Source organism: Salvelinus namaycush, chromosome 20 (assembly GCF_016432855.1).
Source record: "Salvelinus namaycush isolate Seneca chromosome 20, SaNama_1.0, whole genome shotgun sequence".
Lineage (NCBI taxonomy): Eukaryota > Metazoa > Chordata > Actinopteri > Salmoniformes > Salmonidae > Salvelinus > Salvelinus namaycush.
The window spans coordinates 27,577,526-27,602,175 of NC_052326.1; the positions used below are offsets into that span (position 1 = coordinate 27,577,526).

General features: G+C 42.2%; 1 protein-coding gene across 1 annotated transcript; it reads left to right on the plus strand.

Annotated features, from left to right (window-relative positions):
* The first annotated feature begins 6,398 nt into the window (after positions 1-6,398).
* Positions 6,399-24,569, plus strand: LOC120065182 (SWI/SNF complex subunit SMARCC2-like). The gene is made up of 25 exons (XM_039015968.1): positions 6,399-6,509; positions 7,371-7,490; positions 7,817-7,902; positions 8,121-8,202; positions 8,310-8,402; positions 8,514-8,583; positions 8,739-8,808; positions 9,112-9,187; positions 10,363-10,610; positions 10,857-10,981; positions 11,217-11,276; positions 13,680-13,845; positions 14,408-14,479; positions 14,633-14,746; positions 15,274-15,427; positions 15,608-15,727; positions 15,835-15,897; positions 16,105-16,363; positions 16,608-16,769; positions 16,933-16,994; positions 17,498-17,624; positions 17,753-17,916; positions 20,178-20,312; positions 20,477-20,864; positions 21,039-24,569. The coding sequence occupies exons 1-25, from the start codon at positions 6,399-6,401 to the stop codon at positions 21,095-21,097; spliced, it is 3,186 nt and encodes a 1,061-aa protein (XP_038871896.1). The 3' UTR covers positions 21,098-24,569.
* Positions 24,570-24,650: the final 81 nt, after the last annotated feature.

The window sequence follows — 24,650 nt, forward strand, 5'->3', positions numbered from 1 at the left end:
AGTTCATGGAGAGATGATGCTTTAGATCATGGAGAGATGATGCTTTAGTTCATGGCCAGTTGGTTATTTGTATAATGATGAGTCTTCTTTTCTTCTAAGGTAAAGCAGCCTGTTTGTTTACAGTGTGGATACGGACATTGAGGATTCATCTTGTACTCTGTACAGAACTAGTTTCACATTTTCAAATGTACGCTGCCACCGTAGAACTAGAAACGGACTGAGTGTCTTTAATGGAAATGTACATCTTTGTGTGTTATTGAATGTACCATACATTACTAATTGTGTAAATGCAATTCAAATATGCAGGTTCAGGTTGATGCTGTCTGTCAAATATGTTATGCAAACCCTTGACACGGTGGCAATGAGACTATATTGTGTCACTTGTGTTATTGATCAAGAATGGATTTCATGGAAATTTTAATTTTAGAGTGGGGGCATTATTACTTTGTCAGGCCATTAATATATATATATATATATATATATATATATATATATATATATATATATATATATATATATATATATCTTTACATCAATGTGAATGCCCTGCCTAGACAATACCATGAAAAGCAGGTCCTTCTCCTGTAGTTCATAGCATCATACATGCACCTAATGAAAGTAGTTGTACATGTTACAGTACTTCAGAGGAGGCCTCTATTGTAACAAGTTGTTGTATTAGGAAAACCACTGAATAAATGCAGCTGCAGCAGGGATGATACTGCTACTCCATGTGTGTCCATTACTGTTGCAACACAGTATGGCCGGTGTGTGTGTCGCGTCTCAGGTCCAACTACAGGACAGAGCTTTGTGCTTGATCTAAAGACATAACACCAGTTATTATCAAACTGCATCAGTCAGATGAAAACATTATTCCTGTACTATATCTTAACTGACAGTATTACAATAACCACCTACCATCTTATTTAAACCAACATAATGTACTGATTTGTTTGTCTGTACATGACTTCTATCTGTGTCATGCTGCATTCTACTGTGTTCCCTGGCACCAAATAATGTTAAATAACTTACCGTTAGAAAAGGAAACCTGGTCTTTATTTATGAAGAGTATGAATTGATTGTTGTCATTGTACCTTGTGTGTATATCTTATGTATAATATTATAAACAACAATTTATCTACCCTAAGGTAATATATAAGACCTACAATAAAACAATGTGAAGACGCCTCTGAGTCACTGTCTGACTTACACTAAAGCTGTCATTATTTACAATCCCCCAAAACTTGATCAATTTATTACTGCAGTAATGTTTTCTCTTTTGTTGATATGCGGTGGGTTGAGAAAACAAATGACATGTTACAGACTTAAGGACTAATACTGTATTTATGTATGTACATCAGGAGCTAACAGGAACTGAATACTGGCAGCTATTTCAGTCCAAGTCAAGCACTGATGTTCATTACATTCAGTCTACCATTGTTTTGTAGAAGTGCTGACTAACAAAGAGTAAACTGTCTCAAAATAAGTAAAGAAAGTCGCTCACTCTATATATGCTCCCAACTATTTAATAGATAAACCTTATGTGCCTTCAGAAAGTATTTACATCTCTTGACTTTTTCCATATTTTGTTGTGTTACAGCCCAAATTTAAAATGGATAAAACATTTAAAAATTGTCACTGGCCTACACACAATACCCCATAATGTCAAGGTGGAATTATGTTTAAAAAAAATATATATATATAAAATCTAATTAATTCAAAATTAAAAGCTGAAATGTCAGTATTCAACCCATTTGTTATGGCAAGCCTAAATAAATTAATGAGTAAAAAATTGCTTAACAAGTCACATAATAAGTTGCATGGACTCACTCTGTGTGCAATAATAGTGTTTAACATGATTGTTGAATGACTACCTCATCGCTGTACGCCACACAACAATTTCTGTAAGGACCCTCAGTCGAGCAGTGAATTTCAAACGCAGATTCAACCACAAAGACCAGGGAGGTTTTCCAATGCCTCGCAAAGAAGGGCACCTAAATGGCAGTGGTGTAAAGTACTTAATTAAAAATACTTTAAAGTACAACTTAAGTAGTTTTTTTGGGTATCTGTACTTTACTTTACTATTTATATTTTTTCCAACTTTTACTTTTACTTCACTACATTCCTTAAGAAAATAATGTACTTTTTACTCCATACATTTTCCATGACACCCAAAAGTACTCGCTACATTTTGACCGGAAAATTGTCCACTTCACACACTAGTCAAGTGAACATCCCTGGTCATATCTACTGTCTCTGATCTGGCAGACTCACTAAACAGAAATACTTTGTTTGTAAATTATGTCTGAGTGTTAGAGCGTGCCCCTGGCTATCCGTCAATAAAAAAACTAAAGAACATTGTGCCATCTGGTTTGCTTAATATAAGGAATTTGAAACGGTTTATACTTTTACTTTAACGTATGATACTTAAGTACATTTTAGCAATTTAGCAAGTATATTTAAAACCAAATAGTTTTAGACTTTTACTCAAGTAGTATTTTACTGGGTGACTCACTTTTACTTGAGTTATTTTCTATTAAGGTATCTTTACTTTTACTCAAGTATGACAATTGAGTACTTTTTCCACCACTGGTAGATGGGTAAAACAATTTAAAATAGTTTTATTCTGTACAGGCTTCCTTCTTTTCACTCTGTCAATTAGGTTAGTATTGTGGAGTAACTACAATGTTGTTGATCTATCCTCAGTTTTCTCCTATCACAGCCATTAAACTGTGTAACGGTTTTGCTTCATGGTGAAATCCCTGAGCAATTTCCTTTCTCTCCGGCAACTGACTTAGGAAGGACGCCTGTGTCTTTATAGTGACTGGGTGTATTGATACGCCATCCAAAGTGTAATTAATAACTTCACCATGCTCAAAGGGATATTCAATGTCTGCTTTTCTTATTTTTTTTACCCATCTACCAATAGGTGCCCTTCTTTGCGAGGCATTGGAAAACATGCATCCTGGTTGCAACAAGGCAATAAAGTAATACTACAAAAAATGTGGCAAAGTAATACATTTTTTGTCCTGAATAAATAGTGTTATGTTTGTGGAAACTCCAAAACACATTACTGAGTCCCACTCTTCATATTTTCAAGCATAGTGGTGGCTGCATCATGTTATCGGTATGCTTGTAATCATTAAGACTGGGGAGTTTTTCAGGATAAAAAAAAATGGAATGGAGCTAAGCACAGGCAAAATCCTACAGGAGAACCTGGTTCAGTCTGCTTTCCACAAGACACAGGAAGATTAATTCACATTTCAGCAGGACAATAATCTAAAACACAAGGCCAAATCTACGCTGGAGTTGCTTACCAAGAAGACAGTAAATGTTCGTGAGGGGCTAAGTTACAGTTCTGACTTAAATCTACTTGAAAATCTATGGCAAGACCTAAAAATGGTTGTCTAGCAATGATCAACAACCAACTGACAGAGCATGAAGAATTTTTTAAAGAATAATGGGCAAAAATTGCACAATCCAGGTGTGGAAAGCTCTGAGAGATTTACCCAGAAAGACAGCTGTAATCACTGCCAAAGGTGATTCTGACTCAGGGGTGTGAATACTTATGTAAATTAGATATACATGTTTCTAAAAACATGTTTTCACTTTGTCATTATGGGGTACTGTGCATAGATGGGTGAGATATTTTTTTTATTGAATTCATTTTGAATTCAGGCTGTAACGAAACAAAATGTGGAATAAGTCGAGAGGTATGAATACTTTCTGAGTTTGCAACTTCTTAATTTTTTAAATCTCACTATTACCACAGTTAGCTAGGTGATAGAGAAATCCCTTCCTCATATAAAATGGCAGTATCTTATCTCTTAACCCCTGAAACCACAAGCAATACTCTAGAATTACAGAATAGACCCGTGTCCTGCTCCTACCCTCAGTGAACCAGTCTGTGGTCTCATCTTGTCAGAGTGAAAACAAGCAGACAGATATTTAATTAAAGGTGAGAGGTAATAGTATTCTGGATGCTGAATTTGTTTCCTACGGGAGACTGGAGGGATAGTGGTGGTAGAAGGGAGGGGGATACCTCGGCAGTCTCCCCTCCTCCTCCTCACACTCTATCCTGGCAGATTCCAGTGTAAAGTTATTTGGACAGGGATCGAGGGCATAGGAGGGAAGCGTTCGTGCCCATTAGCAATCCCCCTGTGGAAGGCTGAGCCGAGAGGATCACAGACTCACAAATAGGGGGATTAAAATAATCAATAGGCTTCACTCTCCTCTCCAGCACCACACACACACACACACACACACACACACACACACACACACACACACACACACACACACACACACACACACACACACACACACACACACACACACACACACACACACACACACACACACACACACACACACACACACACACACACACACACACAGAAATACATATGTTCTGCCTGGTCACATGCACACCCCCGTACACTCAAGACATACAGACACATGTAGACTTTCAATTACTCACACATTTCCATGCATAAACACTGATTTGTATGGACCCATACACACAAAAGTAATGATTCCGCACACACACACACACAAACATATACATCTATCTTAGTGCTAATGAGGGGTATGCGGAGACTGGCGGAGACGGAGAATAGGAGCAAAAGGTCTAAGAGAAGAATTCACCAGACAGCCGCGTTTCTGTCTTTGGAACAATGTGAAATGGATGTTTCTGGGATATATTATTAAAGGAATACCTTAGATTTTGGCAATGAGACCCTTTATTTACTTCCCGAGAGTCAGATGAACTTCTGGATACCATTTCTGCGTGCAGTTTGAAGGAAGCTAATAACTAGCGCAATTGCTAACTAGCATTAGCGCAATGACTGGAAGTCTATATGGGTATCTGCTAACATGTGCAATGACTGGAATTCTATGCTAGCAGATACCCATAGACTTCCAGTCATTGCACTAATGCTAGTTAGCATTGGCTCGCAAAACTAACTCTAAGGCTGCGTTTCAAACACATAAAAGTCACACCCTCCTCCACTTAGCCTCACCTTATGCACTTGGGGGAAATCCCTGCGGCCATCTTTGTAGACGGTCCAAATGATTAGCCAAGCATGGGAAGTTGGCAACACAAGCCCCTCAGCCCTCGTTTTTGATCGAGTTTGCGAGTGTACAATTATGTTCACTCCGGTGCCTGAAACGCCGCATAATTTAATTTGCGGTGATTGTACATCTGCTAAGAAAAGTCAGCCAAAACTTAGAACCAATATTAATATGGAGAAATCAACATACAAGTGTATGTAAAAAAGAATGTAAATAAGTTAGAAATTGTGCTACTAATGCACATGACGGCTCAAACACGTATCATAAAAGTAATGATGTTTTTGTTTGGTTAGCTTTTGGAAACGTTAGCTTGCGTGTACAACTTTCCCTGACATCACACTTATAGATTGTAATTTTCGATATACCTGATATAGTCGGATGGCTAACATTCGATGTCTGCGGAGGCTTTGTCTTCTAGCCAAGATATGAAATGCAATCATAATTGACTGTAGCGCATATAATGCACACACAACAGCTGCCAGTGGTTTCATGATGACTGAAAACACAACCGTGGGATGAACGAGTGACAAATTTCCGGGCAAGAAAATGTAAAATTAATTCATTCTTCCCTCGCCCCTTGCCCTGCAATTGTCAACTTGTCAGAGGTCATGATATGTCATCAGAAGTGTCCACTTAATTTGAGGGCTGAGGGGAGAGGGTGTGTCTTTTAAGTGTTTGGAAGGCAGCCTAACTTCCTTCATACTGACACAGAGACATAACAATGGTATCCACAAGTTAATCTGACTCTGGGGAAGTGAATAAAGGGCCTCATTGCCAAAATCCCAAGTATCCCTTCAATCTTTTTATCCTTTGCTTATTTGTGCAGATTTTTTTTTTTACCAGGGTAGCCTAATGGTTAGAACGTTGGGCCAGTAACCGAAGCTGACAAGGTAAAAATCTGTTCTGCCCCTGAAGAAGGCAGTTAACCCACTGTTCCCTGGTAGGCCGTCATTGTAAATAAGAATTTGTTCTTAACTGACTTGCCTAGTTAAATAAAGGTTCAATAAAATAAAAAAACAGGGAGACCACAAGATGGACATCTCTTTTTTAATGCTTGTTTTTATGTAGAAAATACATATTTATAATGTGGTAATGATTTCTCTCATCCCATGTCAAAACATAACTTAGAAAGGTAGGCCTACATTACATTCAATGTGCGCTCTCTGGTGTCCGTGTTTAAAACGATGCAGACATTATTACGCACTGCATTATCTTTATGCAATGACGCCACCTATTGTATATTTACTGCAACTACAGTGGCAGTAATGGGCCCAACGACTGCAGTATCTTCTTTCCACCACCAGGTCGCTGTCATTCTGCAGACAAAGATGGCGGTGCGGAAGAAAGACGGCGGCCCGAACGTAAAATATTTCGAAACGTCTGATACCGTCTCGCAATTCGACAATGTCCGCGTTTGGTTGGGCAAGAATTATAAAAAGGTACTGCCTGTTTTTTTGCTAAAGTAATAAATACACGCATTCATATTATCATAAATGAAGGAGGGCAATCCTAACAGCAAAACGAGTGAGCAAAGAGAAAGGAGAAGGAGGGTGTGAGATGAGATGGGTTGCAGGATAGTTCAGCGGTTTAATCCACACATTCACGAGACGGAAACAAAAGGATGCTGCGAAAACGTCTTGGGGAAATGCCGCGTTGCAAATTATGAACATAAATCCATGTTTCTACCCCCTTTTAGTAGAGGGGAATGAATGGCCTGTGTTGCAGGTTTTTGTTCAAGGGGAGGAAACCCAACTAGCTATCTAACGGTAATTTCATTGATTGCAGATGTCTATACTCCGGCTACCGCACCCGCAGCGCAAGTGCACAAATCCAGATGTTGAGCTGTCTTTTTACCGGCGCTTTCGGTTTTATCTTTCACCTCATTGCACGCCATGTTCTTTTAGGGCAATATATGCGCCTTGAGTTTTAATGACCCGCCCCCTTTTACCCCCTCCCAGATGGTGTGCAGAATTTTCTCATTATAGTGTTGCCAAAAAGCCCTGTCTATTGTCTCAGAGCATGCGCTCAGCCCTACCATTCTCAACCTGGCCCAGACAGAAATAATGCAAAGATTCACGTAAAGAAACCTGTTGTTTTTTTGACCATCAAATTAATTCTGTTTTTGTTAATTGTAGTGTTCAAACTGTCAAAGTTCTATGGTGGAACTAGAAAAAAAAATCCTATTATCTCTCTCTCTCTTTCTCGCTATCTCACATGCACACACAAACTAAACTTAAGTTATAATGTCTATTTATTCTGACATTTCCATGTAAATCCTCTCTCTCTCTCCCATCCCTCAGTACATCCAGGCAGAGCCCCCCACCAACAAGTCTCTGTCCAGCCTGGTGGTCCAGCTACTGCAGTTTCAGGAGGAGGTGTTCGGACGACATGTCAGCAACCCACCTCTCACCAGGCTGCCGGTACAAACATACACACACACAATTTGGTATTGTGCTTCCCCTATTACACTATTCTAGGGCTCGCGAGTGGTTCAGCAGTCTAAGGCACTGCATCTCAGTGCTAGAAGCGTCACTACAGACCCTGGTTTGATTCCAGGCTGTATCGCAACCGCCCGTGATTGGGAGTCCCATAGGGTGGCGCACAATTGGCCCAGCGTCGTCCGGGTTAGGGTTTGGCGGGGGTAGGCCATCATTGTAAATAAGAATTTGTTCTTAACTGACTTGCCTAGTTAAATATATATATATTTTTAAGAATACTGTATCTAATCCTCTTTCTTTCTGTTCAGATGAAGAGTTTCCTGGACTTTAAGTCTGGTGGGGCTCTCTGCCACATTCTGGCAGCAGCCTACAAGTTCAAGAGTGATCAGGGCTGGTAAGAGTTTCATTAAAGCCATCAGATTTTGTTTGGCTCACTATACATACATTCCCCTCAAATGAATTGAACCAAGTTGTATAGTTGAAAAGTTCTGTTTAAGATTAAACAAGATAGATTGATCCTTGAGATGTTTTCATTTTGACAATGATGTATTTTTATTGAAATATTTGACGAGGTTCTTTGAGATTTTTGACTCCTGTCTGTCTTCATGGCAGGCGCAGGTTTGACTTTCAGAATCCTTCTCGGATGGACCGCAATGTGGAAATGTTCATGACTATCGAGAAATCCCTGGTACAGGTCAGTCTTCCGTGTTCTTCTTTGGAAAACTATTTTATTTATTTATTGATCTGTGTCCCTCTCTTTCTTATTCACTCTCTCTCTCTTTCTTGCCATCTGTCGATTAGAACAACTGTCTGAGTCGACCAGTGATCTACCTGAGCTCTGACATTGAGGCCAAGCTGCTGGGGAAACTGAAGGACATAATCAAGAGGCACCAGGTAGGCTTGTCTTCACTGACCTAATGACAAAACTGTATATGGAGTACACATACAGTGCAATACAATACAACACACAAACACAGTTAAGCAGAGTTTGTTTGCTGCCAGCAGGGCTCAGTGACTGAAGACAAGACATGCAGCTCCCATGTGGTGGTTCCTATCCCTGCCAGTCTTGAGGAGGGTGAGTCAGTCTAACATTATGTATCAAACGTGCCCTTGAGCAAGGCACTTAACCTTAATTGCTCTGTATAAGAGCATCTGCTAAATGACAAAAATGTAGTGGCTTGAAAATGAGGCCCCTCCCTCTCTCTCTCACCAATCCCCTGGTTGGTTCAGAGGAGTGGGTGCGTCCGGTGATGAAGAGAGACAAGCAGGTGCTGCTCCACTGGGGATATTCTCCTGACAGGTAGGTACTGTCCATACTGGGGCCTCAGCCTGACACAATCAACTCAACCTTAGCCTTTAGCAGCACAGCATGCTTTAACACCGGCGACACTGACACTATCGAGTAAAGTCACACAGTGAATGTACACTAACATGCTCTCTAACCCATACCCACATCTCCTTTACCTATTCATACACCACAACAAAAGCAAACTGTTCCACACTGTTTTCTCAGCCTGTGTTATAGCACCATGTTGTGACATGTAGTGCACTAGACTGACACTAGTCTCTGACCTCCATCTGACCTATGTCCCCTGCTGCTCAGCTATGACACCTGGATCTTAGCCAGTGAGGTGGAGGCAGCTGTTGAAGATCCGCCCAGCCCAGAGAAACCCAGGAAGGTCAGCACACATAGCTTTCTTCCTCTCTTTCTGTGTGTGTAAGGGCTGTGCCCGAAATCGTTCTTGCCTACTAATTACAAAAATGCTCTACTATGTACTAACCATACTACGTAGCCTAGTATTTAGAACATACTGATAGTACCCGCCATTCATTCATTTTGGACAGGTCGCCTCGTCCCCTTGTCAAACACACTTGGGTCTGAAATAGACGATTCTCTTCCTCAATAGCATGCAGCTAATTCGTATTAGATGAAGAGCAGAAATGAATATGACATCCTGTCATTTAAAGCATACAACATTTTTGAAATCTCATATACCATAAAACGTTCTATTTTCGCATATATACAGTAATCAGCGTACTATTTATTATGCAAGTACCGGTATCCGGACACGGCTCTGTCTCATATATACATGTAAGAAATTATTAACATATATACATGTTCATGACCAGAGTGCGAATTACACCGTGATATTCGGGGGGGGGGGGGGGGGGGGGGGTCTCTATATGAATTTGTTTTATGGGCCTAATAATAAAGATATCATTTAATGGTAAAAATGAATTACCTTTCAATGTGGCATGAGCACAACCAGTCACGGTGTTTTCATCTGTTTGTCAAGCAAATTACTTCAAAAAGTAGGCTGCCTGCATGTTCAACCACTCCAAAACAATCCAAACAGTGCATCGCATGTACACTTACGCCATTACAAATCAGTGTGCCTAATGACATTCAGCCATTGATAAGACCTACAATTGATGCATCTTGCTGATAAATGTAACTTTTTTGTAGGCTGAAAAGTTGGGACACATGAAATGGGGCTGAAACTGTTCCGTGGAAAACGGGAAGGGTCACCCAAATACACACGCTCAATTTACTACTCTAGGCTACAAATTGTAGGCCTGTTACCATGAACTTCAAATAGGCCTACCGGTAGCCAGTGATGTAGTGGTATTTGGATGCTTTTATTGTCATATTTACCACTGTAAAACATATTTACCACTGCATTTTAAGCAAAGAGTATAATATTAAATTATCATTATTTAGAGACCCCCCATTGTTGGACTTTTGTTGCATTTAGGAGAGCTAATGCCTCATTCAGAGGAGCTGAGCCCCTCCTGGCTCCCCCGTAATTCACACCCTGTTTATGACATCATATTAAAAACTGTGTTTCTTCAGGTCCATGCCAAGTGGATCCTGGACCTGGACCAGTTTAATGAGTGGATGAATGAGGAGGACTATGAGGTCGGAGAGGGGGGCCCCAAGAGGAAGAGGATCTCAGCCAAGACCCTGACGGACGAGGTGACCACCCCAGGGGACGAGCGCCGGGATAAGAAGCCCGGCAGCGCCAAGAAGAGGAAGCGCTCCCCCTCCCCCTCGCCCACTCCACCATCCCAGGAGAGCAAGAAGAAGAACACCAAGAAAGGGTATGTGTGTGTGTGTGTGTGTGCTACCCTACTACCCTTTGTTTACTACTGTATAGGCCAGCCCAGAATGATGCCCTTTGTAGAGGTGTCATTGGGAGATCTGTAGATCTCCCAACACACTATGACTAAGAAATACTAGCCTTTAGATGCTATACAGTATGACTGACTTTGTATGTATGTGTGTGTGTGTGTGTGTGTGTGTGTGTGTGTGTGTGTGTGTGTGTGTGTGTGTGTGTGTGTGTGTAGGCCCACCACCCCGTACACTAAGTCTAAGCGAGGCCAGAGAGAGGAGGAGCCAGAGGATCTGACTAAAGATCTGGATGAACCATCACCTGTACCTGCTGTAGAGGAGATCACCCTACCTAAGACAGGTACACAACACACACACACGTACAGTACATATGACATTTTGTTAGTGAACATTCTAACTCACACATCCACTTTATTATGTAAGATTTTGACTCAGCCCATTGGCTTATCCTTCTGATATTTATGCTGGTTGAAACATCAGTATCATCATTGTGACTGAAGGTCAGGGGTTGAACTAAAGTCTTGTGTCACAGGAAATGCAAACCCCCCTCCCTCTCTGTCTCTGTCTCTCTTTAGCCAACACTAAGAAAGACTCTGAGTTGACACCAGTGAAAGGAGGTACCATGACAGACCTGGGTGAGTTCCCTGAACTACTTCATCAATACAATACTTTCTGTATTGGTCCATATGCACACAGATTATTTAAATGTTTTGCTGTCACAGTATCCAACCTGATACACAACACACACATCACATCATAACTTTACATCTCAGTGTATACACTGTCTGCAGGGTGAGGTCACTATATTTTAGCTTAACCTGTTGAGGATAGAGGGCGCTATTTTCACTTTGGGGAAAAATCTTGCCCAATTTAAACGGCCTCGTACTCTATTCTTGCTCGTACAATATGCATATTATTATTACTATTGGATAGAAAACACTCTCAAGTTTCTAAAACCGTTTGAATTATATCTGCGAGTAAAACAGAACTCATTTTGCAGCAAACTTCCTGTCAGAAAGTGAAAAATCTGAAATCGAGGCTCTGTTCCAGGGCCTCCCTATCATTTTGCTTGAAATTTATGACTATACATGCACTTCATACGCCTTCCACTAGATGTCAATAGGCTGTGAGAGGTGAAATGGGGTTTCTAGGTATTTCTATGGTCAAAAGAGAGAGCTTGGAATGACATGACCCCCGAATTCCTTTGTTCAGGAAGCGCATAAAGGTCATCAGTATTGGCTTCTGAAAAGCATTCGCTATAGACGTCTTATATCTCCGGCTTTGATTTTATTTGATAAATGTGATAATATCATCGTAAAGTATGTTTTTTCAATATAGTTTTATCCGATTATTTAAATTTTTTCGGGAGTTTAGGCGTGTTGCGTTCTTTGCGTTTGGTGACGATGGAGAGCTTAGCGCCACTTGGCTAGTTTTGCTTGCTCATTCGAAAGGGAAAAAGCCCATTCTAAAACCAAACAACGATTGTTCTGGACAAAGGACCCCTTGTACAACATTCTGATGGAAGATCATCAAAAGTAGGACCCATTTATGATGTTATTTCATATATCTGTCGAACATGTTTACTTTTAGTTTGCGCCCAGATTTTGGGCGCTCTCTCGCTATAACGTAAGCTGCATGTCGTAATGAAGTTATTTTTAGAATTCTAACACGGCGATTGCATTAAGAACTAGTGTATCTATCATTTCCTATACAACATGTATTTTTTAGTAAAGTTTATGAATAGTTATTTGGTCAGAATAGGTGAGTGTCAGAAATATATCCGGACATTCTGGGAAAAAGATGCTAAGTTTTCACAATGTATAACCACGGATTTCAGCTCTAAATATGCACATTTTCGAACAAACCATATATGTATTGTGTAATATGATGTTATAGGACTGTCATCTGATGAAGTTTATGAAGGTTAGTGAAAAAATTAATATATTTTGCTGGTTTATTCGCTATTGCTAACGTGCCTATCGCTATCGCTAACGTGCCTTGAATGAATGAATGCGGTTGTGTGGTAGGCTATTGTAGTAAGCTAATATAATGCTATATTGTGTTTTCGCTGTAAAACACTTAAAAAATCTGAAATATTGGCTAGATTCACAAGATGTTTGTCTTTCATTTGCTGTACATTTTACATTACATTTTAGTCATTTAGCAGACGCTCTTATCCAGAGCGACTTACAGTAGAGTGCATACATTTTTATTACATTTTACATACTGAGACAAGGATATCCCTACCGGCCAAACCCTCCCTAACCCGGACGACGCTATGCCAATTGTGCGTCGCCCCACGGACCTCCCGGTTGCGGCCGGCTGCGACAGAGCCTGGGCGCGAACCCAGCCCAGCCTGGGCGCGAACCCAGAGACTCTGGTGGCGCAGCTAGCACTGCGATGCAGTGCTCTAGACCACTGCGCCACCCGGGAGGCCCGGGAGGCTCTGTACACCATGCATTTTTCAGAAATGTTTTATGATGAGTATTTAGGTATTTCACGTTGGTCTCTATAATTACTCTGGCTGCTTCGGTGCTATTTCTGATGGTAGCTGTGATGGTAGCTGCAATGTAAAACTGATTTATACCTCAAATATGCACATTATTCGAACAAAACATAGATTTATTGTATAACATGTTATAAGACTGTCATCTGATGAAGTTGTTTCTTGGTTAGTTTGGTTGGTTCTTGGTTAGTTTGGTTGGTTATGTGCAAGCTACCTGTGCTGTGAAAAATGTCTGTGCTTTTTTGTATTTGGTGGTGAGCTAACATAAATATACGTGGTGTTTTCGCTGTAAAACATTTTAAAAATCGGACATGTTGACTGGATTCACAAGATGTTTATCTTTCATTTGCTGTATTGGACTTGTTAATGTGTGAAAGTTAAATATTTCTCAAAAATATTTTTTGAATTTCGCGCTCTGCCTTTTCAGTGGAATGTGGGAGGAGTTCCGCTAGCGGAACCCCGGGGCTAGACAGGTTAATCTATCCTTTCTGTCCCCCTATGTTCATTATCTCCTCTTTTATCTCTTGAACAGATGAGCAAGAGGATGAATCCATGGAAATTGCAGAAAAGGAGGAGGAGGGCTCTCCGAGTGTGAAAGGAGAGCCGGTGAAAGGGTTGGACCTCCATGAGGACAACGTGACTGAGCAGACCCACCACATCATCATTCCCAGCTACGCTGCATGGTTTGACTACAACAGGTAGGCTACACATCCTCCCCACCCCCGGATCATCAGCCTTATAGTGTTAAGTTTTAGAGTTTGTTTCGTGCAATGCTACACATTTGGCCATGGGGCGTTGAGAAGATTTTGCAATTTTATAACTAACTTCATGCAATTCTACTCATTGTGCCATGGAGTAGAGAGGACAATGAGCTGTTTTAAAGCACATTTCCTACAGTTCTACACATTTTGCCATAGGGTGGAGAGAAATGTTTGCAGTTTATAATATAATATCTGAGTGAGACTAACTAAATCAATGTGGGTCCCCCGGGCGGTAATTCGACCACAACAAGTTTAGATAGCTGGCCGCTAAACTAACTTAGCAATCTAAGAAATGTTAGCTGACATGGTTAACTATCAGTGACTGACATAACAAGAAAAAAGCTGCTGATGAAATTGAACCTTGTGTATTCTACTATTCCCTGACTGGGGGGATTGATCCGAGGGTGCGAGCTGCCAGTTGCCCATCCCTGTTCTAGAGAGATGTTCTTAAATGGTATAGCTAGTCTACTGTATGTTAACCTCGTTCTCTCTTTCCCAGTGTCCATGCTATTGAGCGCAGAGCCCTTCCAGAGTTTTTCAATGGCAAGAACAAATCCAAAACCCCTGAGATGTGAGTAAACCCATGCTAACATATTATTATTACACATGCCTAGCTTATGCACTCCTCTGTGTTATGCATAAAACAACAGCTTTCACACAGCTTTCAGGTTTGGAGTGACTTAACTATATATTCACTGACAATAATCTCTCTCTCTCCTCACAGTTACCTGGCCTACAGGAACTTCATGATTGACACGTACAGGCTGAACCCGCAGGAGTACCTCACCTCCACCGCCTGTCGTAGGAACCTGGCCGGAGACGTGTGTGCCATCATGAGGTTAGGAGGACTCGGTGCACACAGGACATTTAAAACAGGACATTTAAAACGCATTACAGTTTACTCCGTTTTGTAATTCTTATAAGAAGAGTATAATACTATCTTCGTTAAACCAGACCACTGCGCTCAGATCAGGCTGGTTTAACACTGTAGAACAAGGGTGTCAAACTAATTTTGCCCCGGGGGCCGCATTCGGTCTTCAACGAGGTCCGGAGGGCCGCACTGCAAAAATTAGTCCTCTGGCCATCGTGTTTGGAATTTTCGATGCTGCCTGACTGTCTAGCTTTCATTTGGGTGATTAGAGAGATGGACACGGTCATGATACTGTATGAATGTAAGTCCATTATCATTTCTACACAGTTTCCATTTGGTTTTAGACATTTTAAAGTATATTGAGTTTAAAAAAAACACCTTTAGTCCAGATTTGACACCCCTGCTGTAGTACATTGTGTACACACTGTCATTGTTGTGTATTCTTGTCTTTTCATCTACTTCCTGCAGTAATATTTACCTACTCCTCTCCTCAGGGTGCATGCATTCCTGGAGCAGTGGGGTCTGATCAACTACCAGGTGGACTCAGAGAGCCGGCCCACCCCCATGGGCCCCCCGCCCACCTCCCACTTCCACGTCCTGGCTGACACCCCTTCCAGCCTGGTGCCCCTGCAACCCAAGGCATCCCAGGTATACACATACATACATACACACACACACACACACACACACACACACACACACACACACACACACACACACAGATAAACACATGCACACGCACGCACAAATACTAATTGTATCTATATTTTGGTTCTAGATGTCTCTATTTGACTGTAGCTTCACTCCACTTCTCTCTGTCCCCTAAAGACTCCGGCGGCCCAGCAGATTCTGTCATTCCCAGATAAGGTGAAGGAGAAGCAGCCAGCCGACCTGCAGAACTTTGGCCTGAGGACAGACATGTACAGCAAGAAGACTGGGCCTCCTAAGGTATGGCTCACAACACTGCAGGACTGATGATGATCATAATGCACTGTATAGCTAACTATTAAAGAGTAGTGATGTGTTCCAGTGATATTACTTCTTCCTGTCTGCAGAGTAAGACTGCTGCCAATGCCATGCGAGACTGGACCGAACAGGAGACACTACTGCTGCTAGAGGTAACTAACAACTGTCTCCTCCACTTTATTACCATTCAACAGAATGGTTCAACAAAATGCCCTTTAAATCCAAATAAACTTAAAATTGAAAACGTGTTGAGAGGAACAACAACAAAAACACACAAAGCACTTATCTGAAAACAAAATCTAAGGCTTAATATAACATTATGATTATTAATATCAATCATATCATCCCTACCCTTTCAGGGTCTGGAGATGTACAAGGATGACTGGAACAAGGTGTCAGAGCACGTGGGCTCACGTACCCAGGACGAGTGTATCCTGCACTTCCTGCGTCTGCCCATTGAGGACCCATACCTGGAGGACATGTCCTCGTCCCTGGGCCCCCTGGCCTACCAGCCCGTCCCCTTCAGCCAGGCAGGCAACCCCGTCATGAGCACCGTGGCCTTCCTGGCCTCCGTGGTGGACCCCCGCGTGGCCTCCGCAGCCGCCAAGTCTGCCCTGGGTGAGAGGTCAACTCACTAACTAACCGTCGGTCGGATCACACAGAGTAAAGACTGGCCTGATTTGTGTCAGATAATTGTTTAGTTAACCGTTATTTACCAGGAGGTGTCTTGAGGTTTTGGAATTTTTTCTCTCAAGAGAGACATTTTAGAGATGGATTGTGTATTGGGTGTAGCGTTCAGCTGTTTATCTCTCTCTCTCTCTCTCACTCACTCACTCACTCACTCACTCACTCACTCTCTCAGAGGAGTTTTCCCGAATGAAGGAGGAGGTCCCAGCAGCACTGGTGGAGGCCCATGTGAGGAGGGTGGAGGAAGCGGCGCGGGCCAGTGGCAGACAGGACCCCCTCTACGGCCTGGAGGGCAGCGGCATCGCAGGCACCAGCCTGGAGGAAGGAGACAAACCTGGTACAGCTTCCATCTACTATTATCTAAAACTATAGTCGTCTTTCGTCATGTTTACCCATAAGTATGTATGTCAATAGTTTATCGATCTGAATTGAAAAACGAGTTGCAGGTGGGGTAGACGTAAGGCTGGCTGACAACTCATCTGTCTTTTCTCTGCCTCCAGAAGAGAGCAGTGAGGAGAGTAAGAGTGACAGCCAATCCAGTGAGGAAAAGAGGGAGACCAAGGTATGGTGTCTGTTTGGACTTCTACTGTACCTGTGTTTGCGTGGTTGAGTCTTCTGGCAAACCAGTTCTGAATTGTCTATGTTGTGATGATCGATGCTCAAGTATCAGTAAGGACGGCCTCCCGAGTGGCACAGTCATCCGGGTTAGGGGAGGGTTTGGCCGGCAGGGATGTTCTTGTCCCATCACGCACTAGCGACTCCTGTGGCGGGCCGGGCGCAATGCACGCTGACACGGTTGCCAGGTGCACAGTGTTTCCTCCGACACATTGGTGTGGCTGGCTTCCGGGTTAAGTGGGCATTGTGTCAAGAAGCAGTGCGGCTTGGCTGGGTTGTGTTTCGGAGGACGGACGGCTCTCAACCTTCGTCTCTCCCGAGTCCGTACGGGACTTGCAGCAATGAGACAAGATTGTAACTACCAATTGGATACCACAAAAAAGGGGTAAAAAAAAATCAGGTATCAGTAAAGAGCTGACCGAATTGTCCTTATCCCCATGGTGATAACAGGAGAATAAAGATGGAGCCATGGAAGAGGATGAGAAGCAAGGAGAAAACGGGAAGAAGGAGGAGGAGAGAGGGAGAGAGGGAGAAGGAGAGAGAGAACGAGAGTCTGAGAAGACAGAGACAGAGATGGGTAATGTCTATGTCTGTGACTGTGACTGAATTTGAATGTATCTGTAATCTCTGTAAAATAGTGGATTCTGTCTCTCTTGCTCAGACACTAAATTAGGTGTGATTTCTATGTTTCCCACTCTGCATTAGGTGAGAGAGAGAAGGAGAAGGAAGGGAAGGAGGCCTTGGAGGAGGGCCAGAGAGAAGGAGAGAGCGAGGGCGAAAGGAAGGCAAAGGTGGAACGAGATGTGGGAGAGGGGAACCTGGCTACTGCTGCTGCCTCCGCCCTGGCTGCTGCTGCCGTCAAAGCCAAGGTCTGAATTCTGACCCTTGTTTAGCATTATGCCCCTAACCACAGATCTAGGATCAGATGCTGTATGTATCAAGCTTCTCAGAGTAGGAGTGCTTATCTACGATCAGTTTTGCCATAGTTCATACAATTACATTAGGAGGCACCTGATTCAAAATCATCTCTCCTAGCCAACCCCCAGGGACTCAAAAATAGGCAGAGACTGCGGTTCCGGAGGTAACCACCCCGTCGTGCCCACCTGGATCCCTTTTCCCCACAGCTGAAGATCTGAATCACGTTCTGATTCTGAAACGTCCATGCAGCGTCTGCATACCAATCATTTGATCTCAATCAGTTTCATGGGATATGCATTTAGATCTTATTGAGTTATACAGTGTTGTTTCCAAGTAGCCTACAAGTAGCCTGTTCTGAATTATATACAGTGGAGCACATTTTTTTGCAGATAGTGTTAAACTGCATAGCTTACCTGTGTTTAGTTTCAATCAAAGCACATATTTTGCCTAACATGCTGTTGAGGCCACATGAGAAAAATGTGACCATTCGTACAATCATCCTAAAAGAAATTAGGTGGTATTTTTTGTCTTCCAGTAACGTTATACAGTGCATTCGGAAAGTATTCAGGCCCCTTGACTTTTTCCACATTTTGTTACGTTACAGCCTTATTCTAAAATGTATTAAATTGTTATATTTTTCATCAATATACACACAGTACCCATAATGACAAAGAAAAAACAGTTTTTTAAGGAAATGTAATATCACATTTACATAAGTATTCAGACCCTTTACTCAATACTTTGTTGAAACACCTTTGACAGCGATTACAGCCTCGAGGCTCGAGGACGCTACAAGCTTGGCACACCTTTATGGTTCAGATCCAGGCTGTGTCACATCCGATGGTGATTGGGAGTCCCATAGGGTGGCGCACAATTGGCCCAGCGTCGTCCGGGTTTGGCCGGGGTATGCCGTCATTGTAAATAAGAATTTGTTCTTAACTGACTTGCCTAGTTAAATAAAGGTTACATTTCTCTTCAGATCCTCTCAAGCTCTGTCAGGTTGGATGGGAGCGTTGGTGCACAGCTATTTTCAAGTCTCTCCAGAGATGTTCAATTGGGTTCAAGTCCGGGCTCTGGCTGAGCCACTCAAGGACATTAAGACTTGTCCCGAAGCCACTCCTGCTTTGTCTTGGCTGTGTGCTTATGGTCGTTGTCCAGTTGGAAGGTGAACCTTCACCCCAGTCCTTTAGGTGCCTTTTGGCGAACTCCAAGCGGGCTCTCGTGCCTTTTACTGAGGAGTGGCTGGCCACTCTACCATAAAGGCCTGATTGGTGGAGTGCTGCAGATGGTTGGCCTTCTGGAAGGTTCTCCTATCTCCACAGAGGAACTCTGGAGCTCTGTCAGAGTGAACATTGGGTTCTTGGTCACCTCCCTGACCAAGGACCTTCTCCCCCGACTGCTCAGTTTGGTCGGGCAGCCAGCTCTAGGAAGAGTCTTGGTGGTTCGAAACTTCTTCCATTTAAGAATGATGGAGGCCACTGTGTTCTTGGGGACCTTCAATGCTGCAGAAATGTTTTGGTACCCTTCCCCAGATCTGTGCCACGACACAATCCTGTCTCGGAGCTCTACGGACAATTCCTTCGACCTCATGGCTTGGTTTTTGCTCTGACATGCACTGTCAACTGTGGGACATTATATAGACAGGTATGTGCCTTTCCAAATCATGTCCAATCAATTGAATATTCCACAGGTGGACTCCAATCAAGTTGTCAAAACATCTCAAGGATGATCAATGGAAACAGGATACACCTGAGCTCAATTTCGAGTTTCATATCAAAGGGTCTGAATACTTATGTAAATAAGGTTTTACTGTTTAGTATATTTTTTTCATTGTGCAAGAAAATACAAAAAACAGTTTTCGCTTTGTCATTATAGGGTATTGTGTGAAGATTTATGAGATTTTTTTTTGATTTAATACATTTTAGAGTAAGGCTGTAACTTAGTCAAGGGGTCTGAATACTTTCCGAATGCACTTCAGTTCTGTTATGTAGTCGGATCTGCAGCCAGTCTGTAAAACATATCAGACCCTGTATCAGTGATTAGGGACAACTTCTACTATCTCAGTTACTCATTCTGATGATCAACCATGGATTGTTCAGTATATGTCTGTGCTATTTTCACATACTAAAGATGATTTTTCTCTACCTCTCCACCATACTTCTTCTCTCTCTCTTCCTCTACCTCCCTCCTCTCTGTCTTTCTCTCTCCATAGCACCTGGCTGCGGTGGAGGAGAGGAAGATCAAGTCTCTGGTGGCTCTGCTGGTGGAGACTCAGATGAAGAAGCTGGAGATCAAACTGAGACACTTTGAAGAGCTGGAGACTATCATGGACCGAGAGAGGGAGGCTGTGAGTCAGGCAGTAGCGAAGCATTATGGGGGATGTCGTTTAAGTGGACTTGATGGTTTTGTTAATTGGTTTTGCTTTGTTGGTTGGACTGCGCATTTACGTGTGTGTGTGTGTGTGTGTGTGTGTGTGTGTGTGTGTGTGTGTGTGTGTGTGTGTGTGTTTAGTTGGAGTACCAGAGGCAGCAGCTGCTGGCAGACCGTCAGTCGTTCCACATGGAGCAGTTGAAGTATGCAGAGATGAGGGCGCGTCAGCAGCACTTCCAACAGATCCAGCACCAGCAGCATAGCCAGACTGGAGGCCCACACCCCGCCCCGGCCCCCACGGGCCCCCCACCCCAGGGCCCCTCAGCCACCCAGTCCCAGCCGGCCCCCAGTATCCCTGCACCACAGCCAGCTCCCAGCCCAGCACCCTCTGCCTCCTCCGTCCCCATGACTGGCCCCTCCTCTGCCCAGGCCCAGGCCACTGAGCCCCAGCCGCCCCCCAGTGGTCCTCACTCCTCACCTCCCCGCCCGCCAGGCCACTCCAGCACCAACACCACCCCAACACTCCACGGTGAGTCACATTTTTTATTGACCAACTGTGAATTTTCAGTAATTACCTAATACTGTATGAAGGTGATCATGTGACCCATTGGAATTAACTTCACCTGTACTGTTGAATGTTTTTGCACTATGTTTGTATGTTTGTGTTACACATCTCAAATTCTTCTCCTCTTTTTGAACCCAGAGTCCAGCGCCCCTGGGGATACACTCCACTCCTCAACCGCTGCTCCCACTCCACAGTGAAAAGAGAGAAAGAAAGAGAGAGAGGTAGGGAGAGGAGGGAAAAGAGAGAGGGAAGATGAGAGAGAGACAGGAAAAAGGTCTTGGCAAACTGAATGACATTGACCACTTTGTACCTATGAATTCTGCCTGTATCATCTGAAAATTAAGAAGTCAAACTGAAGGAGATACAACAAACTTTGATAATTTTTAACATTTGGACTGGACGATTGACATGAGAAAGAAAAACAAAAGAAAAACATTCCTTACCGGAATTAATATTAGGTGGAAACAACCCCCTCAAAATTACTCCCAACTAAAAAGAAAATGCCAATGAAGAGTTTTCAAACAAACAGTCCCCTCGTCATTTTTACAGACATAAGTTGCTTAATTACTTTCACCCTTCACATCAGACCCAAGGTTAAACCAAGAGAGTATTGTCATGTAAATACATCACCTGACCTGAGGATATGAAGAGAACTAAAGGACTCTTGTCTTAGCAGTCCTCTGAAGAGTGGTGCTTTTGTTTTCTTCTATAGTGTATTGAGGGTCAGATGTTCCCAGCCATGTTCCCAGACGTACCTACCTACCTATTCTCCCAAGGTACCCTAGTAGGTACTTACAACTTAAAGAAGATTAAAAAAAAGATTTGTACTTTGAAAATATGTTTTTTCGGCGGCCATATCTGAATACAAATCATTATTAACTAAGGGCTCTATTCAATCAGATCCGCTTTAGACAACATCCGCAAAGCTGTTGTTGTGGCTGTGTCAGAGGTGGAACTGCTTTAGAGCTGTCAAATACCACAAGCGGCTCCTGGCATTACACCTAAAGCGTACATTGCTATTGGCTGCATGAAGTAGCATTAAGGGATTTATTCAATCCGCATCGCGGAAGTTCAGCTTTACACCATGATTGAAATTTAAAGGCAGTGTTCCCGCATTAGCAGAGACTGTGTTCACGGTAAACGCTGCATACTGTATGTCGGCTCAATCGGAAAATACCATTACATTTCTATCCTGGAATCTGTAACGCTTTACAGATTGAATAGAGCCCTACAAGAATACCATGCAGCCTTGTTTATAAGTTTGAATACTGGAATGTGTGATGTAATCTACAACTCGATTAGGCTGATAGAAATCCTCATTATTTAGTTGAATGATTTTCAATTTGAGCGTCATTATTTCTATATAGCCTACATTTTCTTGTTCTGAACTTCTAACGTGAGACGGGTATGGCTACATGATAATGATCAAGAGCAGCTGCTCACCGATTTGACAGTTCCACCTCGAACACCGCCAAAACATCAGCTATGTGGGTGTCGGCTATCGCCAGTTAACGCTTGATCTGATTGAATCTAGGCCTAAATTGACCTGAAACACATTACTGTTTTCTTGTTTTTAACTTTTACTAGGATGTCATAGTTTCCAAATATGAGATCATCAATTGAACAAGTCACTGTATTTCATTGGATTGTTTGCTTGTTGTCCTATGTTAGTGAATGTGGCGTTATAGAGCTTTGGGGTTGGCCTGTTGGTTAGATGTATCCTAAACTAAAAAGTATGTGTGAGGGCAATGAAAACGAATGGTATTACTCTTTGTAATAATATCTGTTCCACTTGAAAACTGTCTCATCTTGCCCTACTGCCATTTTAGTTAGTAAGACTATGTACTGTTAACTGGATTTTCTGTTTACAATGCTGACAAATGATTCACTCCAATTTGAAGGGACAAAATCCCTATATGACTGAGCATTAGAAACCACTTAAAGTATTGATGAAGGGAAACATACTCCCAGAGTCACAGTGCCCCCGAGGACCCACAAGGACCAGGTCACAATGTCCTAAAAGTCCTCATTTTAAAGGGACAGTGCAGTCAAAAACTTTATTTTCTCTGTGTTTTATATATGTTTCCACACTATGAGGTTGGAATAATGCTGTAAAATTGTGAAAATTATGATAATGCCCTTTAGTGTAAGAGCTGTTTGAAAATTTCAGCTTGTTTTGCAAGGGTGGGGTTTTGGACTACATGGCAACATCACCAGGCGGTTTAAATTAATAGACCAATAACAAAGAGAGTTTGCCCTCCTCTCTGCCAACAATAGCTAGTTTTCAGGTTACATGTCCCTCCCATTAGGCTCCTCCAATTAGTCCCCTCACTCAGACCACTTCGCCAGTCCTAGCAAAATTCTTGCTTGAGAAATTGCTTTTAGCTAAGAAGCTATTTTTGTTTGTTTTCAATTCAAATGTTCTAAAATAATCAGGTAGTTAATTGTTATCCAGAAATGATTTGATATTGAGATAAAAACATCTTCATTGGCCCTTCAACTCTATTTTTGAACATTCATATCTGAAACACTTATGAAACAGTTGGGCTTTCATAGAGCAGATCGTAATCACAAGACAAGCAGTAACTACACAGATAGGATTTGTATTCATGGATGCGTCATATTTGGTTTCTGTCAGTATGTCCAGTATGGCTGGTCAGTATCAGTGAATCATACCATTGTAAAGATTATACTCTAAAGTAATGACTGGATGTAGGCTCCAGAAGAACCCTGTTAGCAACTTCAGATATAAGACATCAGCGTCACAACTCTTCCTTCATTGACAAACCAACATCATTTTCATCATGTTTGCCATTTTCTCCATATAAGTCAGTGGGGTGAAGCCAGAGTTTTGGATGTTTGGGAAATCCAGATTTTTATAGTTTGTGTTTTTCCAATGACAGGTCCAACTCACATGAAGTGATTACTATGTAATGGAAGTGGCTTTAATGTTACAAAAGAACTGTGCAAGTCAATGGATCTCAAAAGTCAGTTCAGTTTAGAGAGAATTCTGTCCATTAATATTTGTAACAATATCTTTGTATCCTTTCTATTTTTATATTTTTGGACTGTCAGGTTTTCCATCTTGTTTCTTTGATATTACTGTTTGCATTTAATTGCTGTATTTTTGTAACCTCCCTCACTGTCATGCGCGTGGTCCTAATAGGTCACAATGACCTGTCAGTCAGTGTGACTGTGAGCATGGGTGTGAATGCATGCCATGAAGATCTGTTTTCCCTAAGAGTTCCTTCAGTTCCATCACCCACCCTGTGTTTGATTTGTTATAAGGGCTGAGGAATTGTGATGCTCATAGTTTGGTATGTCTGTATGAGAACAATCACGCACCAGCACATCACACACATTCTGACAGTGTCATATATACTCTGATGAAACTTGTCCAGATAGCCAGTGTTAGAAACTTCACTAGTCGTGACCATGGATGGACTGCTTTGGTCTCCATTGTTACAGTGTGTGGATTTCGTGATATGAAATACATGTCTGTTCAGTTTGTTTTTCATGATAACACAAGTAGAAATGAACCTTTCCTCAGTTAAACCGTTACCGAATTAGTGTCAGTTGCTCTACAGTTCGTATAAAAAAAGATGCTAAGGTTTTACTTACAAAAAATGTTTAAAAAAACCATGTAATAAATGTGACATGTGTACGGTTTGGTCATTGTTGCCATCTTGACTGTACCATGGCAAACTTCAAGCTATGACAATTGTAGGCTGTAGTTCACTAAGAATTTTG

Bases quoted from the DNA above. Each gene is read 5' to 3' on its own strand.
- LOC120065182 (XM_039015968.1), top strand. From the start codon at position 6,399: ATGGCGGTGCGGAAGAAAGACGGCGGCCCGAACGTAAAATATTTCGAA. The intron at 17,625-17,752 runs GTAATGTCTATG...ACTCTGCATTAG, and splicing joins GAAGACAGAGACAGAGATGG to GTGAGAGAGAGAAGGAGAAG. The intron at 20,865-21,038 runs GTGAGTCACATT...TTTTGAACCCAG, and splicing joins CACCACCCCAACACTCCACG to AGTCCAGCGCCCCTGGGGAT.